The sequence below is a fragment of the Pinus tabuliformis genome, chromosome 4_2, assembly GCF_031772625.1.
Source record: "Pinus tabuliformis cultivar Carrire ecotype Pingquan chromosome 4_2, CPIR1, whole genome shotgun sequence".
In the NCBI taxonomy this organism is placed as follows: Eukaryota; Viridiplantae; Streptophyta; class Pinopsida; order Pinales; family Pinaceae; genus Pinus; species Pinus tabuliformis.
In genome coordinates, this window is record NC_142304.1 from 747,049,146 (window position 1) to 747,074,904 (window position 25,759).

Here is a 25,759-nt window from a genome sequence, read left to right on the forward strand (position 1 = left end):
CTCCTCCACGAGTCCCTATCCGCGACGAAACCCTTTGCAACCCCACTCACCTTCTGTCAGCTCAGCCTCATGGACCCTAGTCCCACAACATTGCCTTATGTTTAACCTATCCTGAGAATCTTTCCTAGTCCCAATCAAACGCTGCCATATTGTACTCCCCTCCCCACATCAACAAACGATTACGTTAATTAAATATCTCCTACCCTGTTACGATGGACCCGCTCTCGGTAATGGTAAGAACCAAATGCTAACTTCCAAATTACATTATTAAGCATTATTAAGCCACAAAAAATTCCTTTCCTTCATTTTTTTTCATTATTTATTTAAGTTTTCAATCTACCACTTTGTCGTACTAACCAGAAAAATTGCCTAGTGACAGTGATCTAATCGCTATGAGACACCCCACTACAATATTTTGTAGTGAGCTTCCTATTCTGCGTAATCCTAGTGTCGTTGTCCCTCTATTTTTTTCTTTTAAATATTAATAATGCCTCCTAAGATTAGAACCCCAATGGAAAATCAGAATTTTCTTTTAAATATTAATAATGCCTCCTAAGATTAGAACCCCAATGGAAAATCAGAATAAATGAGAGGAAAATCCCATGTCGATTTATAATATAAATCGTTGAGGATCACTTACCCTTAATCGATTTACAATATAAAATCATTGAGACAAACTATGAGTTCAACTTGTTCGAACTTCATAGCTGGTTGAAGAAGAAATTCCTAGATGAGAGTGATGAATTGAATCTATGGGATTCTGCCCTCCATCAATTAATGTTCCCACAAACCCATAATTTCCCTGAGCTAGTATCCTGGTGTACATTGAGCTATGCACACTGCCAAAGTGAAAGTATGAGTCTAAATAGTGAAATTATGATCGCCATCACAGCGGAAGCCATATCTAAAATGCTCTAAGTAATAATTCTATAGTATGCCAAGCCACTGCCAATAGACAGTCTTCCCAAAAATCCCCAATTACCTAAAAGAATCCCTTCATACTCCTATTATATGTTCGTTGAGGTAATCAAAGAAATAATCACCATCATCTGATACCTACTTGGTTATGACTTTGATGAGTTGGTTGACGAGGCCATTGCGGGCTTCTTGTTAATTTTTACCACTAGTGAGAAACATGTTATTTTTTGTTATAGTGAATTTATTGCAGATGCAATGCATGATAAATTCATGAATTTTCCTTAAGAGGGAGCTTTCAAGTATTATGTTATCTTTGTTTACATATTTATTTATTATCAAGGAATTAGGTTTCCATTTACGTTGCAGAAGATTGATGAGCAAGGTAATGGTCAATCAATCATAAATTGGACCTCTCTGGTTAGGAAAAAAATGTATAGAGTTTACTTTTACATGCTATGTTGATCAGTTCCTCTACACAATTATTTTCCTGTTACATTGTGATTTGGAGCCTAGGATAGGAGTAGATATTCAAAATGTTTTTCATCTTAGTGGTGAGGTGAAGATAGGTGATTGGTATTTATACCAGAACTACATTGATATTGGAATCTATGGGTGTGAATTGCCACCCTAAAGTCTTCCAAAATTTGTTCTCATTAGAATAAATTATAGAAATGATACATATGGATGAATTACATTTTGTGGCTTCTAAGAAGAAGGAACTATCTAAAATCAAAGTATAAGTTGGACCATTTGTGTGCAATACTAGAATAGATGGTAAAGAATCAGATTACTTTTTGAAATAATTAAATTTCAAATTGACCTTTAGTTGGTATTATGACCCTTTTGGTATAATTTTACAGTTGAGGGTGGAGAAAAGGACTACTCCCTACACACATACTCCTCGGCCAGGCATCGGGCAATACATGCACTGAGACGAGTGGGAGGGGAACACAATAAAAGAGGCCAAAGAAAAAGTCATATCGACAACAACCTTTGAAACTACTACATGTTATCGGGAAATCTAGTGTCCACTCAGATCTGCTAGTCCTACTAAGACTAGTAGCTATCTTAGAAAAAAAAAAAACTAAAACCACTTTTTTTTCCTTCATGAAAAGTTGATAAGAGTGGAATGAAGGACACCAACCTCAGTCTTGCACTTGGTGCCTTGCTTGATTCCTCTCTTTTCTGATAGATCCTTGCCGCTTCTCCTTCATCTACCCAGCTTCAAAGAGCACCTGTGGAATCAAAGCAGCATAATATTATCGAAGAACAGAGATCTACAATCATAAACAATATAGGACTAGATGTATATTGACCACACAAATGCATATATCATCAAACATACAAGAATGTGGAGGAAAACTTCAATAGCTTTATTAATAATCAAGAATAGCAAAGAGGATTACAACCAATTTTTCTGACCCAGCGTCATCCTCCAACATGAAAGCCCTTCTTTCACCTCATGAAAAGCTTAGATCACCCAACACTATGATATTCCAACAAGAAACCAATAGCACTTCCTTACAAGATACAAAATTCTAGCCTCTGGATCTCTAGGATGAGGGATCCATATATAGATGATTACAGGGGGGTGAGACAGCTTTTGGGATTTTATTAGTGTACTCTCTCTGATAGTTCTTGATTCCACTTGGAGATTGATGATCTCTTACACATCCCTGGGCGAATTCAGAGAGGCAAGTGTCACAGGAGAAGTTTCTCGAAGAGTCCATGATCATCCACCTCGCAAATTGACTCTGCCATTTGTCCACTCTCTCCCATTGCACCCCATAGAAGGGATTTTCAGTTTACATGACACCTCCTGTGTGCATTTAGGTGGGATGCGTCGCACTTTGACCATGGAGCAGGTGAGATGGTTCAGTTTTGACCAGTTCTGAGTAGTTTTCATGGATAACTTCTGGGAGATGATGTAATCAGTTCACCTTGTTCTTTTAGGGGATGGAACAACAATTTTAGGGACTTAGGAGCCCTTGGTTTATGCACATGTTTGATTCAAGTTGTAGTGCCCAAAAATGTCTATAACAGTTGCCCACTAAAGCATGAGGTTATTAATCTTTTGATGTCAGGTGAAATGCTTTAGCATGAGGATCCAAAGTTTTTTCGAGCTGGAAGGCGACCTATAATAAGATACAATACAATACATTATCTTCATAATATTTTTCATGATCTAGCTGAGGTGCGCATTCCCATGCTCAGCTTTATAAATGCATTTCCATGTACATAAGACAGATAACCTTCTATGTGGGAGATTGATGATTCTGATAGAATCATCATTCTTTGATTCAGATGATCATTTGTGCAGTAACAATGTACATTTGAGGTCTTTATTTTCCTGAATATATCACAGCCCAAATCGGTGAAACTAGATCCGCGGTCTTCAAACTAGTTCAATCTTCACTCGGAGTACAAATCGATCCATGTGAAAGATGTTCTGGAGTCGAACATGGAAAGACATCGCTTGATTGCGAGCCAATGATGTAAACTGTTAATAGGCATGAGAGGAATCATTGATAATGATGATGACCCTCAAGGTATTACAGTACAATTCGCATGGTGTGAATAAGGGACTTGGTGTCGAACACCATGCAAAATCTTTCAGTTGAAGGCCATTGATGTAAACCTATCGCTGAAAGTGAGAAACTTGCCATTGAGGCATGCAAGCATCAAAGTACTGAACGAGTTGTTCCTAAGTCGACTTCTTGGATAATGAGATGATGTCAACAAGAAGTGACTCGCCATAGGAGGGCCTTAATGAATCCCACATCTACGACACAGAACGAAGTAAATGATTTTGGAGGTGAAAATGGTATGATGATAAAGGGTTCAGGGTCGCGATCATGAAAGAATGTAGCGTGAATGTATTGCAGCAGATGAGACATAGGTGAATTGTCTGACCGACTTCTCTTGAACATACCGGTGACACTGACATGATGGATTGATAGCGTTAACCCCAAGCGTGGATGGTGTGATGGACCAATGGTGATATGACCAGTGAACGGAACAACCCAACCCGACTCGGATGCGGAGTGAAAGTGTCATGTTCAAGAGCAAATTGCTATCAATAATGTTTCTTCAAGTTTTCTTCCCAATTTTTCCTTAGTCATTGCTGACCAGTACCTCTTTATTTTTGTCAAGCTTGAGGAGGATAACATATGCTTGTTCTATAATTTTCCCCTCGGGTGAAACCGTCGCTATATTTTAATGAGCCCAGCGACAGTGAAGTCGTTCTTGTTTGTATGGAAAATTTTGTCGCTAAATTAATTTATTTGGGGAGACGTAAATTTATGATATCTTTCTGAACAAAGAAGAGAAAGATCAATTTCTATTTTCACAACCAGAAACAATTCCATCATAGTTTGAAGAATATGAACAAGGTTATTAGAATTCCATAATGGAAGTGCATAGGTAATATAACCTAAGGATTAGAAAACTTGTTGATACTCATCCAAATAAAATCCTTGATATTCCTTCCAAAAATACTGTTGATAATCCACCCAAGAAAAATCAGACTCATATCTGTTCATCTAGTCAAACTAAAGATGTTCCTTCCTCTAGTAAATCCAAAGAGTATGCTAAAAAGGAAAACCTTAAAAAAAAGGATCAGAACATCAAGGAAATAGAGAATCCACAAACCTCTTTCATCATAGAAAATGCATTGGCTAAAGTTAAAATTTCAATCCTCCTCACTGAATTAATGAATAAGAATGCACACAAGACCCAAGTAACGAAAGCCTTAAAAGTGGGAGAAGGAATAGATATTGTAAACCTCGCTGATGACAAGCCTCAATTTTTGTTTGGTCCAAAGGTATAGGGTAAACCCAAGATGGAATTATTCCCCCTTTCTATGTTAGTCTCAATATCCTTGATAAAATCCTTCACAATGCCATGCTCGACTTTGGTGCCTCACACAATTTACTGCCCAAAGCCATAATGGATAAATTGAACAATGACATCACTAACCCATATAAATATTTGAATTTATTTGATTCGAGCAAGGTAAGATTCCTTCATCTCATCAAATACCTTTGTGTCATCGTAGCTCAATTCCCTTCCAAAATCCTAGTTATGGATATCGTAGTGGCAGATATACCCGAAACATATTGAATGGTACTCTATAGATCATGGGGCACAAAGCTGAAAGGCACCCTACAAATGGATATGAGTTATGCTACCATACCTATTCTTGAGCAACGTAGGAGACATTATAGAGAAGCGCTAATGAAATACATGGTTAGCAATCAAGATAGACCAAACAACCATCCATTGTATTCGGTCAATTTAGACCTAGACTCTTTTATCTTGTATAATGATGGGGGTAAAGAAGATAAAATCACTAAACTAGAAAAATGTTTGTGTGAGATGGAAGACATCAAAATAGACATTTTAGAATTGGAAGATGGTAGTGAGCCTTTAAGGAACATGGATTTTGATGGAGCTATAAGCAAGGAAGGATCTGGAGTAGGTGTGTGGGTTTTTAATTCACAAACTAGAAAATAATAAGGACATTTGTATAAATTAAATTTGCAATGTAGAAATAATATGGCCGAGTATGAAACCTTAATTCTAGGATTGCAGTTATTGAGAAAATTAGGTGCCAAAAAAATTTCAATTCATGGAGATTCTAAACTCATAATTAAACAAATCAAGGGGGAATACTCAGCTAAACATCCAAGGTTAAGGGCTTATAGGAATTTTGTTCTATTACTTGAATGTTTTGTTGAGTATGATTTATCTGTAATTCTAAGAGGTCCAAAAATCATAGTTGATGGTATGGATACTTCAACTAGTACTTGAAAAATGTAGTATGGCCCAAGTTACCAATACATAGTCGCAATAAAAAATAGACATGTTGTGCTAGATAATATCAGGTATTAGCAAGTCTTTGGAAATGATGAACATATTGATTTTTATTTATTTTTTTGTAGTCAAAGGATGAATTTGAGTTTGAAAATATAGAAATAGATTGTGATGTATATAAGATGATGAATAGAGTTGAATTGAATGAATTAGATAAATATCACGAAGAGCTAGAAATTTTTCAATTGAAGGATAATGTTTTTCTAGAGGATTAGATCCCTTAGAAGAGTTATTTGATTTTAATCATGTAGCTAAAAAACCTAAAATAGAACCTACTGGAGCTGATGTAGAAGAATGTAATATAGGAACCGAAGGAAAGCCTAAAATAGTGCCCAAATCCTTGCCTTCTACTGAGAAACACAACTACTTTTAAGAATTCATAGATGTATGTGACTACAGTTATGAGGACTTAATTTTCTATGACACCATCATTATACAACATAATATTTCTATAAATGAGGACCATAAACCTTTTAAAGAGGAACTCAGAAGGGTCGACTCAATTCTTTTTCCCTTACTTGAGAAAGAAGTAAAAAAATTGTATCATCCCAAAATTATTGTACCCTTGTGGTTTTCAAAATGGGTGTCAAACTTAGTTACTACTAGGAAAAAAAGTGGAGATTAGACTATGTATTGGTTTTATAAATCTTAATAAATCTTATCTGAAAGACCACTATCCTTTCCCTAGAATGGACCACATCCTACAGAAGGTAGTTGGGTCAACAAGAATTTCCTTATTAGATGGATTTTCTGGTTACAATGAGATTCTAGTAGAAGACGACGAAGTGAAAAAAACATTTACGACACCTTGGGGCACTTTCATGTATTTGAAAATTCCTTTTCGTCTAATGATTGTTGGTGCTACATTCCAAAGAGAAATGGATATTACCTTTGCATATGAATTAGGTAGGTTTATAGTCATTTATTTAGATAATATGATTGTCTTCTCGAAGACATATCAGGAGCATTTTATCCATTTAAGGAGAGTTGCTGAAAAGTGTAGAAGAAGTTGTATCTCTCCTAAACCTAAGAAAATGTTACTTAGATTAGAAGAGGGAAAATTGTTAGGACACCACATCTCAAAGGATGGCATAAAAATTGACCCTAGAAGATTGGAAGCAATATTGAAAATAGATCCCCTAGGAACAAAATAGAAGTCTAATCCTTTATTGGAAAAATAAACTTCCTTCAGAGTTTTATGACAAATTTGGTTGAAACCTTTAAAGCAATAAGTGACATGTTAAAGAAGGATACTAAAATTAGATGGCATAATGATGCAAAGTATTCTTTCACTAAGGCTAAGAAGGCAGTAACTACTACACCAACTCTAATAACTCTCGAATTTATAAAGATTTCATGATAATCTTTTTTGCATCTGATCATACAATAGAAGTTGTGTTGTTGCAGAATAATGTTGAAGGACATGAACAAACAATTTCCTTTTTTAGCATGGAATTAAGAGATGCATCCTTGAAATACAATATCATGGAAAAACATGCATTTGGATTGGTAAAACCACTTAAAGATTTCATGGTTTATATTCTGCATTCACACATTATTTCCTTTAATGCAAGCACAGTTGTCAAGGACAAACTTAGTCAAATAGATACATATGCAAGAAGGGGCAAATGGATTGTAACCATTTCAGAATATGAAACTGGAATTAAACTAACAAAGCTTATCAAGGGTCAAGGGTTAGCAAAACTCATGTCAGATTCTAATTTTAATGTGTTAGAGATCAATTTTATTGTATAATTGGATGAACAGGAAGACCAAGTGACTCCACCAATCTATGAAATTTTAATGACATCACCATGGTGTGTAGGCATAATTTTTTTCTTACATAACTTATATGCTCCTCCTAGTTTAACAAGAACCAAAGCAAGGTTCCTTAAAATGAAATCTATGAAATTTTTCATTCCTGATAAGAAATTACATTTCCTAATCACACTATTTAAACGTGACTAGGTCGAAAATAAATATAATTACGTGAGTGAATAAGTCAATCACATATTTTAATTGTGATTCAGCTATATCAGTGTAGTTAATCACATCATTTTATCGTGGTTAACTCACAATTAAAATTAATCAAAAGAACATAGGAAAATGAATAAAAGGGGTTTGAAAAATCAAATGCGCCCTAGATTTGATTAATTTGGTTTAGATTAGTTAATTAAGTTTGGAATAAATTAATCATGTGGTTAAAACATGATTAATCATTTGTGATTATTTCAAAGGTTTTAATAAATTCTGAATGCAAAAAATAACTCTTGTCGGCATGGGATTAGCAACTCCAACAAATCAATGGTTGAGATATCCCCTGATCGAATCTACAATGAGGGAGAATTTTTAAGCCCCCCTGAGTTCCATTCCACTTTATCCATAAGGGGGGTGTCTAAAAGGCCCTGCTACGAGTCACCCCCATAGTGTTTCACACTCCACACTTTCCTTTTCACTCATGACCCCCCCCCCCCCCCCCAATTTAAAAAGTCTTCTAGCGTTGATCGATCACCCCTCCACTAGTCCCTATCAGCCACGACACCCTTCTCGACCCCACTCAACTTCTTCCAACTCAACCTCATGTACCCAACTCCCACAACCTTCCCTTCTACTTAAAATATCCCGAGCATCTGTCCCACTCCCAACCAAAGGCTACCATTTGGAACTCCCATAACAATTTTAGTAAATCCTTACGTTAATTAAATCTCTCCCACCCCATTGCAATGGACCTACTCCAAGAAATGGTAAAAAAAAAAACTAACCTAAAAATTACCTTATTAAGCACCGTTAAGAAAAACAAAATTCCTTTCCTTTGCTATTTTGAATGAATTTTTAAAATTTTTAATCCTCCATGTTGTCACAGTGATGAGGCAAATTTCTCAGTCAGAGTGATCCAATCACTATTAAAGACCCCACTCCAGCATTCTACAGTCAGCTTCATTTTCAAGATACTCCTAGTGTCATCGTACCTTTGTTTTTTGTTTTAAATATCAATAATTCTTCCTAACAGTAGAAGCCCTATGGACAAGGGAAAGAAACGAGAGGAAAATACCATGTTATTGCCTCCTATTGATCTGGATCATCTACCCTTAGTCCATTTACAATATAAAATCACAAAGAGAAACTATGAGTTTGACTTCTTCGAACTTCAAAGTTGGTTGAACCAGAAATTATTAGATCAGAGTAATGATTCGAATCTATGGGAGTCTACCCTCCCTCAATTCATGTTCCCATAAACCCATCATTTCCCTGAGCTAGTTTCATGGTGTCAATTGAGCTATGTACACTCCCAAATATAAATTATGAGTCGAAATGGTGAAATTATGATCACCATCACAACCAAATCCATATAAAAAATTCTCTGAGTAATAATTTTGGAGCCTTCCAATCCATTAGACTCTCTCATACAGATCTATAAGAATTTAATATTCCCACAGAGAGCTAAGATATTTAAAATACTTCTTCTTGAAGATGTCCAATTACCTGAAACAAACCTTCCATATTCCTTTTCTATGATCCCCAAGGTAACCAAACAAATAATTAGGATCATCTCAAACCTACATGGTTATCCCTTTGATCAGTGGGTTAATGAGGCCATTGTTGGCTTCTTGTAATTTTTACCACTTGTGAGAAACCCGTTATTTTCAATTACAGTGAATTTATTGCAGATGCAATGCATAATTAGTTCATGAAGTTGCCTAGAGAGGAAGCTTTCAAATATTGTGTTCTCTTAGTCTACATGTTTGTTTATCATCAAGCAGAAAATTTTCCTTTTAATTTGTAGAAGATGATGAGTAGGGTAATGCTCAATCAGTCATACATTAGACCTCTCTGGTTAGGAAAAGCTCTATAGGGTTTAGTTTCACACACTATGTTGATATGTTCTTATACACAGTTATTTGTTTACTACATAGTGATTTGGAGCCTAGGAGAGGAGTAGATATTCAAAAGGTTTTGCATCTTAGTGATCAGGTGAAGACAAGTCACTGGTATTTATACCATAACTACACCGAGATTAGAATCTATGGGTGTGAATTTCCACCCTAGAGGTTGCCAATTTTTTTTTCTCTTGAGGTTTTTCACATTAGAATAGATGAGAGAAATTATACATATGGACCACTTACATTTTTTTGGCTTCTACGAAGAAGGCACATTTTAAGATTAAAGCACATGTTGGACCTTTTATGTGCAATACCATAACATATGGTAAAGAAATAGATTTTTTGTTGAAGCAATTAAATTTCAAATTTATCTTTACTTGGTCTTATGACCCTTTTTGGTATAATTTCAATGTCGAGGGTGGAGCAAAAGACTACTCCATACACACATACTCACCACCCAAAGATCAATAAATACATGAACCGAGACCAGCAGCAGGAGAACATGCTACAAGAAGTCAAAGAACAAGTTATAATGGAAACAACCTCTCAGACTCCTACACCTCAAGAAATGCATCATAAAAGGGCCAAAGAAGAAGAGTCTTCTCGAGTAACATAAATTGAAGCCAAGAAATTCTTGATGTATAGCAAGAATCCTAAAAAGAATCCACCAACATTTTTTATTGAGGTGGATGAATGGTAGAATACTATAATCATGACAGGTAAACATGTTTCAACAATGTTAGAAGAGATATTTGCAGGTACAAGGAAAGTTAACATCTTAACAAGATCACCCTATTCATTAACATCCATGGATCCTCTAGAAACAACACAAAAAATTTACTTGGCTCAAGAGAATGTTGAGCCCAATATTTTTTCCTAGTACAGGGAAATCAAAGAGAGGAATGACAAGGTGAAAGCCACAACCTACATGAAATTTTTTAAACAGAGAGCTACATCACAGCATAAGCTCCTTTTAGCATTTGGCATGGAAAAGGGAAAAATGAAAATTGTATTCCTTGAAGCTAAAGTTCTAGCCCCAAGGACACCAACAAATTATAAAAAATATGTGTTTAGTTTTGATACACTACAAATTCATCCAATAGATCAAGTGGACATGCACAAACAAGAAAATCAAATGATGTATTCTAGACTAACTAATGTTTCCATGTCCTCTTCTAGGTTGCAGGTGTCATTAAACACCACACAGTCACATCTAAAGTTACAAATGATTTCATCCTTAGCTAAGGGTACTAGGATCAAGTCACATGAAGACTTGGTGAGCAAACTGGAATATAATCCCAAAGATCTAAAGGTAGTAGAAGAGTAGGTAAAAAGAAAGGATGTCAATATAGAAGCATTGAGGAAGAACCTAAAATTGCCTACCATAGAAGATCCATAGGATAAGGAGGTCAGAGAGATGGAAAAGAAGAAATGGGATTTATTTTGAATAGCAATTGAACAAAATAGCCAGATGAAGGATATGAAAGTATAACTAGGAAAATTTTTGAAAGAAAAGGAGAGGGCATCACAATTGGTCATAGTTCTGCTTACATCAGTCCCAATTTTGGTGACCCCAACCCCAGGAGCATCTACATAAACTTCAACACCAGCATAGACACTAGATTCTGCAAGTGATCTTGTTAAAGCCATGGAAAATTTGTTCAATTAGGAACAAGAAATTGATAAGTTAAAAGCTCAGATAAAGACATTATCTAAACATGCATTAAAAATTGATCATTTTTTATGTGGAAGAGTTGCAAAAAACCCATCATCTTAATCTAAAAATTGAACAGTTGCAGAGTGAATTAGTTATGGCTCAAACTTTGGCCCAAGCTAGAGAAAACAAATGGACACAAATCAATGAAGCCATCATAGAAATATGTCCTTCCATATAGATTATTTTGTACCAACAAGAATTGATATAGAGGTCCAAAGAGGTAACAATGAAAATAAAAATAGAATTATAACAAAAACATGGGGAAGTAATAGAAATTATCAAAACCTTTAATTCCAAAAACAAAGAAGAATTAGAGAAATTGGGAATTAAAGGTAGGACAAATACTATTCTAGAAGTAAGGTGGATGCACATCAAAAGAAATCTTATGTTATAGATGGACAATAAATGTCAAAATCTAGAAACCAACATACAGATATTTCATAAGAAGACGTAGGTAATTAAAAGGAAATATCTACCACGATTGATTGGTAGAAAAGATAAACTCATGAGATTAACAGAGTACTAGGAGAAATGATGAACGATTTCCCAATACAAGTCAATATTTGCAGGTATAAAGGGGCATATAATAGGGATATCATTCTTGGAGGCCTTATATTTTGACTTATTCATTGCTCATGAGCTAGGACATTGGTTAATAATGAAACCAACTTTCCATAAGTACACAGATGTGGATGAGGCCCATAGAAAATTAATGAAATTTTCTATCCAAAATGAAGATAGATGGGACAATATGTGTGAATTACTTGACTAATTTTTATCTTCGAAAACAAGGCAAACTGCGTAGAAAATTTGGAGTCTCAATAATAAACATTCATCCTCAACACTAGTGCCAACAATTCTAGAAGTTTGAAAATTCATAAATTTTTTTACTACTTTTGTAAAAAGATTTTAGATATTTTTAGAATCCTATGTTCATCACTAGAATCAAGATATTTTGGAATATTTTATATAAGTACTTCATACTTCGAAGTATGAAGGGTTGGGACTTGTTTTTAAGAAAAGGATTTGTATTGTAAAGTAGCTCAAAGAGCCACCATTGATCAAATTTTCAGTGATACAATTCAATCATTACAATATTCTTCTGTAATTTTTATTGGTGAAGTGCATCTCTCTTTGTAGATTTATTTTCTTCTTATTATCATATGTGATTCTAAAATTTGAATTAATCTAAGAAGATAAATAACATAATTTGTTTGAATGTAGAATTTGTCTCTGGATTAAGAATATTTTTTATGTTTTTTAATGAAGATTAAAAATCAAAATTCTTAACTTCTCTATTTTTAATTGGATCTCTAAATATTTTCCACTCCTTCACATCATAGATCTTAAAGGATCTAGTGAATTTCCCTAACCTTCCCTGTAAGTTTACCCTGTAAACTTTGTATTTGATCATCCCAAGCTTGTGACTCTATTTTCCCAATGGCTTTTCATCCTAATATCAACCCAACAACACAAAAAATGCTAAATTGAACTTAATATCTAGCCTAATATCTTCAGCCAAACAAACCTAAATCATAAAGAGAGATCCATCTATGAAACTGGGAGTGATATATTCCTAAGCTCAAAAGTTGTTATGTGGTTACCTTTGTCACTTTTTCCACAACCTCAAAAATCATGGAGTGATAAAATCCTAGCGACTATTTTGTGGGAAAAGTTGAAAGGCACTCTACAAATGGATATGACTTAGTCTACCATACCTTTGTTTGGTCAACCTAGAAGACTTTACAAACAAACACTAATGAAATAAATGGTTAAAAATCAAGATAGACCAAACAACCATCCCTTGTATTTAATGCATTCAAACATATACTATTTTATCCTGTATAGTGATGGAGGTAAAGAAGAAAAAATATCTAACCTATAAAATGATTTTTGTGAGATGGAAGAAACCAAGAAAGATATTGTAAATTAGGATGAAGAAAATCAACATTTATGGAACATGCATTTTGATGGAGTTGTATACAAGGAAGGGTCAGGAGAAGGTGTGTGCCTTTTTAATTCACAAACTAGAAATTCATAAGGAAATTCATATAAACTAAGATTTCAATGTAGAAATAATATAGTTGAGTATGAAGCCTTAATACTAATATTGAAACTGTTGAAAAAATTAGGTGCCAAAATAATTTCAGTTCATGGAGATTTTGAACTCATAATTAAACAAATCTAATGGAAATACTTAGTTAAAATCCAATTTAAGATCCTATACGAATTTTGTTCTATATTTCCTAAAATGTTTTGTTGAGTATGAGTGATATGTAATCCAAGAGGTCAAAATATCATAGTTGATAGTGTAGATACTTCATCTAGTACTTGAAAATTTCCCTATCTCCCAAGTCACCAGTACATAGTCAAACTTAAAAATAGAAAAGTTTTCATGTGTAATATCACATAGTGGAAAGTCTTTGGAAATGATGAACACATTGAAATTTTTTTACAGTCAAAGGATGAATATGAGTGTGCCAATATAGATATAGATTGTAATGTAGAGAATAGTCTAGATAAGATTATGAAGAAAGCTGAATTCGATGAATTAGATAAAGATAAAGAAGACCTAGAAATTTTGGAATTGAACAATAATTTTTTTCTAGAGGGTTAGTTCCATTATAAGAGCTATTTGATTTTAATGATGTGGCTAAAATACCTAAATTATAACCTACTGGAGCTGATGTGGATGAATGTAACATGTGAAGCAAAGAAAAGCCTAAAATAGTTAAATTTTCCAAATTTTTGTCTTCTGCTGAAAAACAAAAGTACATAGACTTTTTCAAAGAATTGATAGATGTATTTTCCTGGGGTTATGAAGATTTAAATTCCTATGACACCAAGATCACACAACATAAAATTCCTATAAAATCAGACAATAAACCTTTTAAATAGAAATTCAAATGGATCAACCCAATGCTTTTTCCCATAGTTGAGAAAGAAGTTAAAAAATTGTATGATGCCAATAGCATTGTACCATTATGGTTTTCAAAATGGATATAAAACTTAGCTCCTACTAGGAAAAAGACTGGGGAAATTAGACTATGTAGTAATATTAGAAATCTCAATAAAGATTCTCTGAAGGACAACTATCCTTTTCTAAAAATTGACCACATCTTAGAGAAGGTAGTTGGGTCGGCAAGAATTTCCTTATTAGCTGGATTTAGTGGTTACAACTAGGTTCTCGTACATCTAGACACTCAAGAGAAAACAAATTTTACAACACCCTAGGTAACTTTGATGTATGTGAAAATGCCTTTCAATCTAATGAATGTTGGTGCTACATTCCAAAGAGAAATCGATATTGCCTTTGTAGATGAATGAGGTACGTTTATAGTCATTTATTTAGATGATATCACTATCTTCTCAAAGATATATGAGGAGCATTTTCTGCATTTAAGGAGTGTTTTTGAGAGTTGTAGACAATTGGGTATCTCTCTTAACATTAAGAAAACACTATTTGGCTTAGAAGAGGGAAAACTGTTAGGACACCTCATCTCAATGGATGGGATAAAAATTGACCCTAGCAGAGTGGAAGAAATATTTAAAATATATCTCGTAGGAACAAAAAGGAAGTTTATTCCTTTATTGGAAAACTGAGCTTCATTTCGATATTTACACAAAATTTGGCTGAAACCTTAAAAGAAATAAGTGACATGTTAAATAAGGATACTAAAATCAAAGGACATAATGATGCAAAGGATTCTTTCGCTAAGGTCAAGAAAGAATTAACTACTTCACTAATTCTAATAAGTCTTGATTTTACAAAATATTTCATGATATTCTCTTTTTCATCTGATCATATAATAGCAGTTGTGTTGTTTCATTATAATGTTGATGGACATGAACAACCAATTTTCTTTTTTAGCATAGCATTAAGAGATGCATCGTTGAAATACAACATCATGGAAAAATAGGATTTTTCATTGCTAAACAGACTTAAATATTTCAGGGCTTATATTACGCATTCACACGTTGATTCTTTCCTCCTAAGCATAGTTGTTAAGGACATACTCACTCATACAGATCCGGATGGAATAAGGGGAAAATGGATTGCAACCATTCTCGAATATGACATTGAAATCGAACCAATAAAGCTTATAAAGGGTCTAAGGTTACCAAAATTCATGGAAAATTATGGAGGGGTGTTTCTAAATTGTTTGTTAACAGATGAATTAGACAGGGTGCTGAAGGAATCTCGTGTAGGAGATTGTGGTGGCCATCTATACTCAAAAGGTACCACCAACAAAATCCTTAGAGTTGGTTTTAAGTAGCCAACACTATTCTCTAATGTACATAAAAAGGTTACCTCCTACCATGAATGCCAAATATTTGAAGGGAAAAGAAAATTGCTACCACTACCATTAAAACAAATTTCAGTAGAATTCCCTTTTCAACAATGGGGTTTAGACTTCATTGGTGAAATCCACCCTAGTTACTCGGGCCACCACAATATGATTTTGACAGCAACATACTACTTTACCAAATGGATAGAAACCATTCCCACTAGAAAAAACATTGATATTGTTATTATCTAATTTCTGGAAGGAACTATATTATCCAGGTTTGGTTGCCCCCATAAAATTATAGTTGACAATGTCGCTAGTTTCAAGTCAAATAAAATGTGGTATTTTTGTAACTAATATCATATTAAGTTAGGGAACTCTACTTCTTATTATCCCAAGGGTAATGGGTTAGCTAAGTCCTGAAACAAGAGTTTGGTTAACATTATCAAGAATTTATTGCAGGGGAACAATAACTCATGACACAAAAAAATGATCAATGCACTATAGGCTAATCGAGTTTCTACCAATAAGTCCATTGGAATGTCACCATTCCAGATAGTGTATGGGATAGATGCAGTTTCCCCAACTTATTTGTGAATTAGAGTGCTCACCCTTATGCAAGAAACACAAGTGGATACCAATGATGTGAAAAGAGGTATAAACCAGACTATTCATTTACAATAGTCAAGGGATGAAGTCTATCATAAAACTCAATTCATCCAAGAAAATATTAAAAGGATTTATGATAGAAGGACTAAAGAAGATGATTTTCAACTCAATGGTTTTGTATTGAAATGGGATTCTTAAAATGATGATAAGGGAAAACGTGGTAAATTTGAGAACTTATTGAAAGGACCTTTTAAGATTGTTGCTTTTAGAGGTAACAATGCATTCCTTCTATGAGATTTGGAAGGAGAAGAGTTGCGAGGTGGACTAGTGAATCGGAGACAGTTAAAGCATCGTTTCCTTCCTAATTAGGTTAATTAATTGATCAACATTATCAAATATCATTTTCATTTTGTTTTTCATGAGTCTAGGTGACTCTCAATAGAAGCTTAACCCCTTACAGAAGGCCATGAGCTTCCGATGGTGTGCTAGCATAGCTATGAATAATACATAGGTATAATAGTTTAGTTGGAAGATTTTTTAAACAAGCCCAAAGAATCAAGGCTACTCATATACGAGGTTCTTGATACCTCACCAAGAGGATGCCATCCCCATTGGAGCCAATGTTAGGGTGCTATGTTTCATACGATGAGTTTTTTTATCTGACGATTTATATTTGAAAAATGGAAATAATGTTTCATGTTTGAAATTTCTTTCCAATATATATATATATATATATATATATATATATATATATATATATATATATATATATATATATATATATATGAATTGGAGGGGACAAAAAAATAGAATAAAGAAAGAAATGAAAGAATAGAAAAGAGAAACAAAAAGAGAAAAAATATATTAAAATGTCCCCCTAAGCGAGCAACTCTAAATGCCACCAATAAAAATCAAAATTGCATGAAAGCGTACCTCAGGAATTTTTGTAATTAAAGTGTGTATCTTGTTTAAATGCCACATTGTAAATAGGAGAATTAGAAATAGTTAGTCTAATAAGATTGTTTAAACTTGATTAGGAAAAAAATAAATTTAATTAGGTGAGTTAATAAATCAATCATAAAGTTTAATTGTGATTGAGCTATATTAGTGTAGTTAATCACACCAATTAATAGTGGATAACTAACAAAGAAAACAATCAAAATACCTTACAAAACTGAATAAAAGGGCCTTTTAAAATCAAATTCACCCAAGATTTGATTAATTTTCCTTATATTAGATAATTTAATTTGACATAAATTAATAATGTGGTTAAAATGTGATTAATCTTTTGTAATAATTTCAAAGGTTTTCATAAATTCTAAATATGGCAAGTAACTCTTATCGGCATGGGATTATCAACTGCAATGAACCAATGGTTTAGATATCCCGTGCATGAATCAACGGAGCCGACATGTTTTTTAGCCCCCCCGAGCTCCATCCCACTTTTTGGGGGGCCGAGGGGGGGTCTAAAGTGCCTTGCTACATGTCACGTGCACAATGTTTCACACCACCCCTTTCCTTTTCACTCATCGCATCTCCCCCCTTTGAAAAGTCTTCTAGCATTGACCGCTTACACCTCCACTAGTCCCTATCTACCCCGACATCCTTCCTGACTCCACTCACCTTCCAACAACTCAACCTCACTGACCCCATTCCCAAAACCTTCCCTTCCATTTAACCTATCCTGAGAATCCGTCCCACTCCTAATCAAAGGCTGCAATCTAGCACTCCCCATCTCACGTCAGCAAATGGTTATGCGAAATAAATTTCTCCCACCCCATTGCAACAAACCCCCTCTTGGTAATGGTAAAACCAAAATTCTAACTTAAAAATGACCTTATTAAGCAGTAATAAGCCACAAAACATTCCCTTCCTTCATTGTTTTTCATGACCTATTAAAGTTTTCAATCCTCCACATTGTCGCAGTAACGAGACAAATTATCGAGTGAGAGTGATCCAATAGATATTAGAGACCCCACTCCAACATTTTGTACTCAACTTCCTATTCCAAGTAATCGTAGTGTCATTGTTCCTTTGTTTTTTCTTTCAAAGATTGATAATTCCTCCTCATATTAGAATACCTATGGACAAGGGAAAGAAACTAGAGGAAAATCCCATGTTACCCCCACCTATCGGTCTGGATCAGCTACCCTTAGTTGATTTAGAATATAAAATTAGAGTGATGAATTGAACATATGGGAGTCTACCCTCCCTCAATTCATGTTACCACACATCTGTCATTTCCCTGAGTTAGTCTCTTGGTGCTAATTGAGCTTTGTACACTCCCAAAGAGAAATTATGAGTTGAAATGGTGAAATTCTGATCACCATCACAACCGAAGCCATATGTTAAATGCTCCAAGAAATAAGTCTAGAGTCTGCCAAGCCACTGTGAGTAAACTCTCTCACAAATCTCTATAATAATTTAACCTTCCCATAAAGAGGTAAGATATTTGAAATATTTTTTCCCAAAGATGCCCAATTACCTAAAACAAACCCTCTATATTCCTCTTCAATGTTCATTGAGGTAACCAAGAAAATAATTATCATCAAACAATGTAAACTTTGAAACGGGAACTATAAACTCAAAACGGGAAGTCTGGCCCAAAAACCTCAAAAAAACCACAAAAACAGTGCTCAAAACGAAAAGTGTGTATACTGGAACGATGTTTTTTTTTTTTAGGTGTCAATTTTGCGGCTGTTTTAAAAATGGCAGTGACTACGAAATTTTCTACAAAATTTTCCTGCAAAATATAGCTTCAGAACGAAAGTGTTGATACTGGAATAATGATTTTTTTTTTAGGGTCAATTTTCATACTTTTTAAAAAATGCTAATAAAACCAATTTTTTATGTCTCAAACAAAGTAAAATTTTAAGGAAAAAACACATTAATGTTTCTGGTAGAATATCATTTTTCTTTCCTAAGTATAAATTTAACATGTTTTCAACCACAACATGCTAGATACAAAAGAAATTGAAATTTTTTCAACTATAAAACTAAAAAAACATGACATTATGAACAAATTATATCACTGAATGAATTCAAAAGTCTTTATTTGTATATTGAATAAAACAGACATTATATCTCTAATTTGATATTGCATTGTAGATATTTAAACAACAAAATTTATCATACTTAAGACATAATCCAACAACATAAAAATGCTTCATAACTTCTCATTTAACAAAATATGGAAAACATTAATTTTATTTGAAGATACGATGCATACATCAGTTATATAAACTATCTTAAACAATTATTCAAAATCACTCATATTTTCTTGCACACCATCAGAATTCACATCTTCAAATGAGTGACTGGATGCTGACGAAGATGTTCCATATTCTTCTCTTTCATCAACTAGTGCCCCATCTGAGTTCACATGCATGCCCAACATTCCAGGTTTCAAAAGTCTTCTAAATCTACGACTGGTTTTAGCAGACTCCCATGTCAACACTGTTCCTTCTGGTAACAACCTTTTTAGAATCTCTGTCGTCTTGAAGCGAAGAGTTCCTCTCTACTTCCATGGTGGATTTTTGCAAACAATACTAATTTTTTATATATATTTTTTCTCTACACACTAACCATAACATAACCATACTTATTTGAATGAAAAAGGGACCAAGTAAATTGATTGTTATCCCCCACTCTACGTATTTAGTGGTTTAAAATTTAAAATTGTTCTTTAACTTGTTTGTCTTTTCATTATTTTCAAAAAAAATTCCACGTGGTGCATCAACTCGCAGTGATCATTGATGCTTTTACGAGCCACACTATGTACAAGGGGTTAATATATATAGCATATTCTTGGTTTAGTATGCTTGTTAGTATACTTAGAAAGAAAGGACATACCATTTATGGTGATTTGGTACATCTTAACTCGCTATTGAGTTAAAATTTCCTGCAATTGTCGGTCAATTATTATTATTAAATGTAGTAATGCACCTTTAACAATGTTCCAATAGATCTTAAGTACATTAATAAACAAATTTCATGGCCGTATTGATGTGCCCTTAATTTCTATGATGCACTATTGGTGGTGCTCCAGGGCATAAAAAAAACACCATGAGATAATATTTTAAAAAATTATTGTGCCAATGAATGCATGATACTTGAGAACACCAATGTTCTAAAAATTATTACAACGCACAATTGATGATGCATTATAATAAATTGGGAATCAATGACTTTTACTCATTATTTTGGCAGAAAACTTTAAGTTTAATATTCAATGAATATAACAAAGGGTAATTTAGACTAGATTTTTTTTATTTTCCACCCGACCCCCACGCCCAGAAAGATCTAATAAGCACCTTCAAATTACCGAGCTTGATATTGCATACTCTAATCATAATATTTGACTACCTACACCATCTCTATGTGTGAAAGCTCTAAAATGTTCATCCATCCGGAAACCTGCCAAGAAGTAGTGGAAGATATGGCGGATATATATATATATATATATATATATATATATATATATATATATATATATATATATATATATATATATATATATATATATATATATATCCCATGGATTTGGCACCCTAGATCACTCTTTCTACAATATAATAGCATAGAATGGATATATGAATATTTTCATATGAAACGTGATAAGAGTTCATTAATAATACCCTGCACTGAATAGATGAACCTTTTAATACATCTCTTAAATGAAAGGAACGCTGTGAATGAGTCTTTTACGACGTTTCAGGGAGGAACGCTGTGAATATCTAGAGGAAAGTTGTCAGTGAATCTTTTAATATTTAGGAATGCTGTGAAAGAATCTTTTAATGCATCCTTAACCAGACTGTATGTTCGGGTCATCCGAGAACAAACTGCAAGGTCAACCATTGAATTTCTTGCTGGGAAGTTCCGATAACCAAAGTTACAATCGGGTCTAGGTCTTCTGTAAAATACTATTGGATATATATTCCTGGAAGACCTGCTCAGAGTTAATGGATGATATGACCGTCACCTATAAAAATTAAATAACCCATAAACATAGGGATTCACAGCCTTTCTCCAATGAATGTGTTACAAAGGTTCATTTATTAGGTCCCAATCTTATGGCACTAAAATTTATGTTGGTGTGAGAAGACTGACACCTAATAATAAATGGACCTTTTTAATACTTTCTTTTGGAGGAAGGCTCTAGGTCTAATTAGAAGCAAAGGGCATCTGCATTAGAATACTATAGACATGGATGGAAAAATATTATCATATAGTTTGTGAAGCCATATTATGTCTACTTGTACTTTTGTTTAAATTATTGTTGTGAAGCCATATTGTGTCTACTTTTACTTTTGTTTAAATTATTGTTTGGTAGAATCAAATGAAGATATTGAATATATCGATGAAATCATGGAAAAAATGTCAATATTTGGGAGTTTGGTTTGTGACATACGATAGAACCCTAGAAATAGATTTATCAATGTAGGTGAATTTTGCCGCTATATCAATTGGATTTGGATAGTCACTCAATTGGATGGACGCCTAATAAATGAACTTTTTTTAGTAAATATTTTTGGAGGTTTGTAGGTCTAATTAGAATCAATACTCTTCTGCATTAAAATACTATAGAGCTGGATGGAAAAATATTTGCATATAGTTTGGGACGTCATATATGGCCCGATACAGGTGGAAGTACTTTTGTTTAGATTATTGTTCTTGTACAATTGTATAATGATATTGAATTTATATATGAAATCATCGACACAACGTTAAAATTGGGGAGTTTGGTTCAATTTAATATGTGACATACGATAACAGCCCTAGAAATAGATTTATCAATGTAGTTCGTGGATTTTTCTGCTATATGCTTTTGATCTTCGGTAAAGACCGTCGTCGAGGAAGCTACTGCAGCGCTCCAAGCGCCAGGCATTCGGGCCATTGGAATTGAAGGAGATGTTCGCAAGATAGAGGATGCTGCTCGTGTTGTTGAAGTAACAGTAAAGCAGTTTGGAAGACTTGATATTCTTGTGAATGGTGCTGCGGGCAATTTTCTTTGTGTTGCAGAGGATTTATCACCAAATGGCTTCCGAACAGTATTGGATATTGACTCTGTTGGCACATTTACAATGTGCAATGCTGCATTGCAATATTTAAAGAAAGGTGGACTTGGAAAGTCTCCTTCAGAAGCTGGTTTTATTTTGAACATAAGTGCGACATTGCATTATACAGCAGGATGGTATCAAATTCATGTCTCTCCGCCCGCACAGGGCCACCCCCGGGCCGCCCCGCCGCGCCCGAGGGGCGGAGCGGGGCGGCCCGGGGGTGGAGCTGTGCAGGCGGCGCCCGCGCAGCGCCACCCCCGGGCCGCCTCCGGCAATTTTCTTTGTGCTGCAGAGGATTTATCACCAAATGGCTTCCCAACAGTATTGGATATTGACTCTGTTGGCACATTTATCGATTTCTATTTCTCTGAATACTTTTCTATTTCTATTTATCGACTTTTCTATTTCTATTTATCGATTTCTTGACATGCATTTAAAGAAATTCTAGTTTGAACATGTATAATCCGGCTATATCACCATAGAACATCTATTCTGAAGACAATAGTATTAGACTAAATAAAAATTCATATACATGCTTGAGCATTTACCAGAATTCACTTATGAAAAATACCATTAACATTTTTATCAACATACTAACTATATATATAACGGTTGGATAACTTATCACATATAACCCATAAATTTTTAACAATATTGTTTATAAATATCAAATAAAAGAAAGATAATTCGAGCTAGCTTCAACAAAACTCAGCATTAATTTACTCAAATGTCGTTAACTAATTTTTTTTTAGAAAAGCTAACTATCACTTTACTAGACCTATACATGAGAGAATATATACGCATTCTGGCTGTCTTCAACTTTGTTCAAACTCACAATTTATTGAAATTAATAGTCTGTTGTCATGTTAACCAAAGTTTATTACAAAAATAATAATCACTTTACTAAAATTATATACACGCATGATGAAAGGGTATATATATTTATGCTGATGGCCCGTTCCGATCGAAATTAGTCCAGTGAGTTACCTTTAATAGGAAGCTATAAATATTTAATTCATTCTCATGGATATAGGGTTATGAATATTCAATGGAATGACAAAGTGTAAATAAATACAAAATCGATGAAAACGATTCCGAGAATCAAAGGTATTTATACCGCTGATGTCCTTTACTCAAAATGATCCTTTTGGAAAGAGATTAAGATTGAGAGCTTCTATGGAACCATCCAAGATGAAGAAATGCCAACTAAAATCAGGGAATGCCATCTTAATTAGCCCATCTGGATAGAGACTTGATGGCTCACATGTTTCTGCTTGTGGAAGAGGCATTTCATGCAGTATATTGTCACTGTGAATAATGGCCTGCAAATATTTTAATGTACGAAGATACCAACATCGCTGAGTAGTTTTCTTGATCTGCATAAAACTGTGGGACAATATGATAATCTTGTTCAAATTGCTACTCGTCCAGTTTGCTAACGACGCATTATCAAGGAGAGGAGTTGGGCAGCAAGGCATGAAAAACAAGGTGGGCTTCTCCACTGTCCGTTCGCCATCTTCATTAACAAACATAAAAGTGCAGTTGAAGGCATTTATGGCTTCTAGCTTCACAGGAGACACCAATGGAACGTCCACATGATATCACTCACCCACGGGAACTTTTCTTTTAATAAAATAGCAAATGCTAAATGCGTGTGGCATATTTCCACTTCTGGGCACTCGGCACCACGCTCCATCCTTCCAATACTGTTCGGAAGCCATTTGGTGATAAATCCTCTGCAGCACAAAGAAAATTGCCGGAGCGTCGATTCCGGGAATCGACGCTCTGGCAATTTTCTTTGTGCTGCAGAGGATTTATCACCAAATGGCTTCCCAATAGTATTGGATATTGACTCTGTTGGCACATTTATCGATTTCTATTTCTCTGAATACTTTTCTATTTCTATTTATCGATTTCTTGACATGCATTTAAAGAAATTCTAGTTTGAACATCTATAATTCGGCTATATCACCATAGAACATCTATTCTGAAGACAATAGTATTAGACTAAATAAAAATTCATATACATGCTTGAGCATTTACCAGAATTCACTTTTGAAAAATACCATTAACATTTTTATCAACATACTAACTATATATATAACCGTTGGATAACTTATCGCATATAACCCATAAATTTTTAACAATATTGTTTATAAATATCAAATAAAAGAAAGATAATTCGAGCTAGCTTCAACAAAACTCAGCATTAATTTACTCAAATGTTGTTAACTAAGTTTTTTTTTAGAAAAGCTAACTATCACTTTACTAGACCTATACATGAGAGAATATATACGCATTCTGGCTGTCTTCAACTTTGTTCAAACTCACAATTTATTGAAATTATTAGTCTGTTGTCATGTTAACCAAAGTTTATTACAAAAATAATAATCACTTTACTAAAATTATATACACGCATGATGAAAGGGTATATATATTTATGCTGATGGCCCGTTCCGATCGAAATTAGTCCAGTGAGTTACCTTTAATAGGAAGCTATAAATATTTAGTTCATTCTCATGGATATAGGGTTATGAATATTCAGTGGAATGACAAAGTGTAAATAAATACAAAATCGATGAAAACGGTTCCGAGAATCGAAGGTATTTATACCGCTGATGTCCTTTACTCAAAATGATCCTTTTGGAAAGAGATTAAGATTGAGAGCTTCTATGGAACCATCCAAGATGAAGAAATGCCAACTAAAATCAGGGAATGCCATCTTAATTAGCCCATCTGGATAGAGACTTGACGGCTCACATGTTTCTGCTTCTGGAAGAGGCATTTCATGCAGTATATTGTGACTGTGAATAATGGCCTGCAAATATTTTAATGTACGAAGATACCAACATCGCTGAGTAGTTTTCTTGATCTGCATAAAACTGTGGGACAATATGATAATCTTGTTTAAATTGCTACTCGTCCAGTTTTCTAACAACGCATTTTCAAGGAGAGGAGTTGGGCAGCGAGGCATGCAAAATAAGGTGGGCTTCTCCACTGTCCGCTCGCCATCTTCATTAACACACAGAAAAGTGCAGTTGAAGGCATTTATGGCTTTTAGCTGCATAGGAGACACCGATGGAACGTACACCACGATATCACTCACCCACGGGAACTTGTCTCCTAATAAAATAGCAAATGCTAAATGCGTGTGGCATATTTCCACTTCTGGGCACTCGGCACCACGCTCCATCCTTCCAATACTGTTCGGAAGCCATTTGGTGATAAATCCTCTGCAGCACAAAGAAAATTGCCGGAGCGTCGATTCCCGGAATCGACGCTCCGCCCCTCGGGCGGGGCGGGGCGGCCCGGGGGTGGCGCTGCGCAGGCGAGGGGCGGAGCGTCGATTCCGGGAATCGACGCTCCGGCAATTTTCTTTGTGCTGCAGAGGATTTATCACCAAATGGCTTC

General features: G+C 34.5%; 2 protein-coding genes across 2 annotated transcripts; one reads left to right on the forward strand and one right to left on the reverse strand.

The window, feature by feature from the left end:
* The first annotated feature begins 212 nt into the window (after positions 1-212).
* On the forward strand, positions 213-23,947 carry LOC149171755 (peroxisomal 2,4-dienoyl-CoA reductase [(3E)-enoyl-CoA-producing]-like). The gene is made up of 4 exons (XM_089426066.1): positions 213-233; positions 22,133-22,495; positions 22,583-22,669; positions 23,780-23,947. The coding sequence occupies exons 1-4, from the start codon at positions 213-215 to the stop codon at positions 23,945-23,947; spliced, it is 639 nt and encodes a 212-aa protein (XP_089282192.1).
* Positions 23,948-24,977: 1,030 nt separating this feature from the next.
* Positions 24,978-25,541, reverse strand: LOC149171756 (uncharacterized). The gene has a single exon (XM_089426067.1). It carries the CDS (start codon positions 25,539-25,541, stop codon positions 24,978-24,980), a length of 564 nt encoding a protein of 187 aa, XP_089282193.1.
* Between the last annotated feature and the right edge of the window lie 218 nt (positions 25,542-25,759).

Excerpts from the sequence above, each read along its gene's own strand:
- LOC149171755 (XM_089426066.1), top strand. The coding sequence starts at position 213 with ATGGACCCGCTCTCGGTAATG. Across the intron at positions 234-22,132 it reads TGGACCCGCTCTCGGTAATG|ACCGTCGTCGAGGAAGCTAC; the intron begins GTAAGAACCAAA and ends TCTTCGGTAAAG. Across the intron at positions 22,496-22,582 it reads CAGGATGGTATCAAATTCAT|GCGGCGCCCGCGCAGCGCCA; the intron begins GTCTCTCCGCCC and ends GGAGCTGTGCAG.
- LOC149171756 (XM_089426067.1), bottom strand. The coding sequence starts at position 25,541 with ATGGAGCGTGGTGCCGAGTGCCCAGAAGTGGAAATATGCCACACGCAT.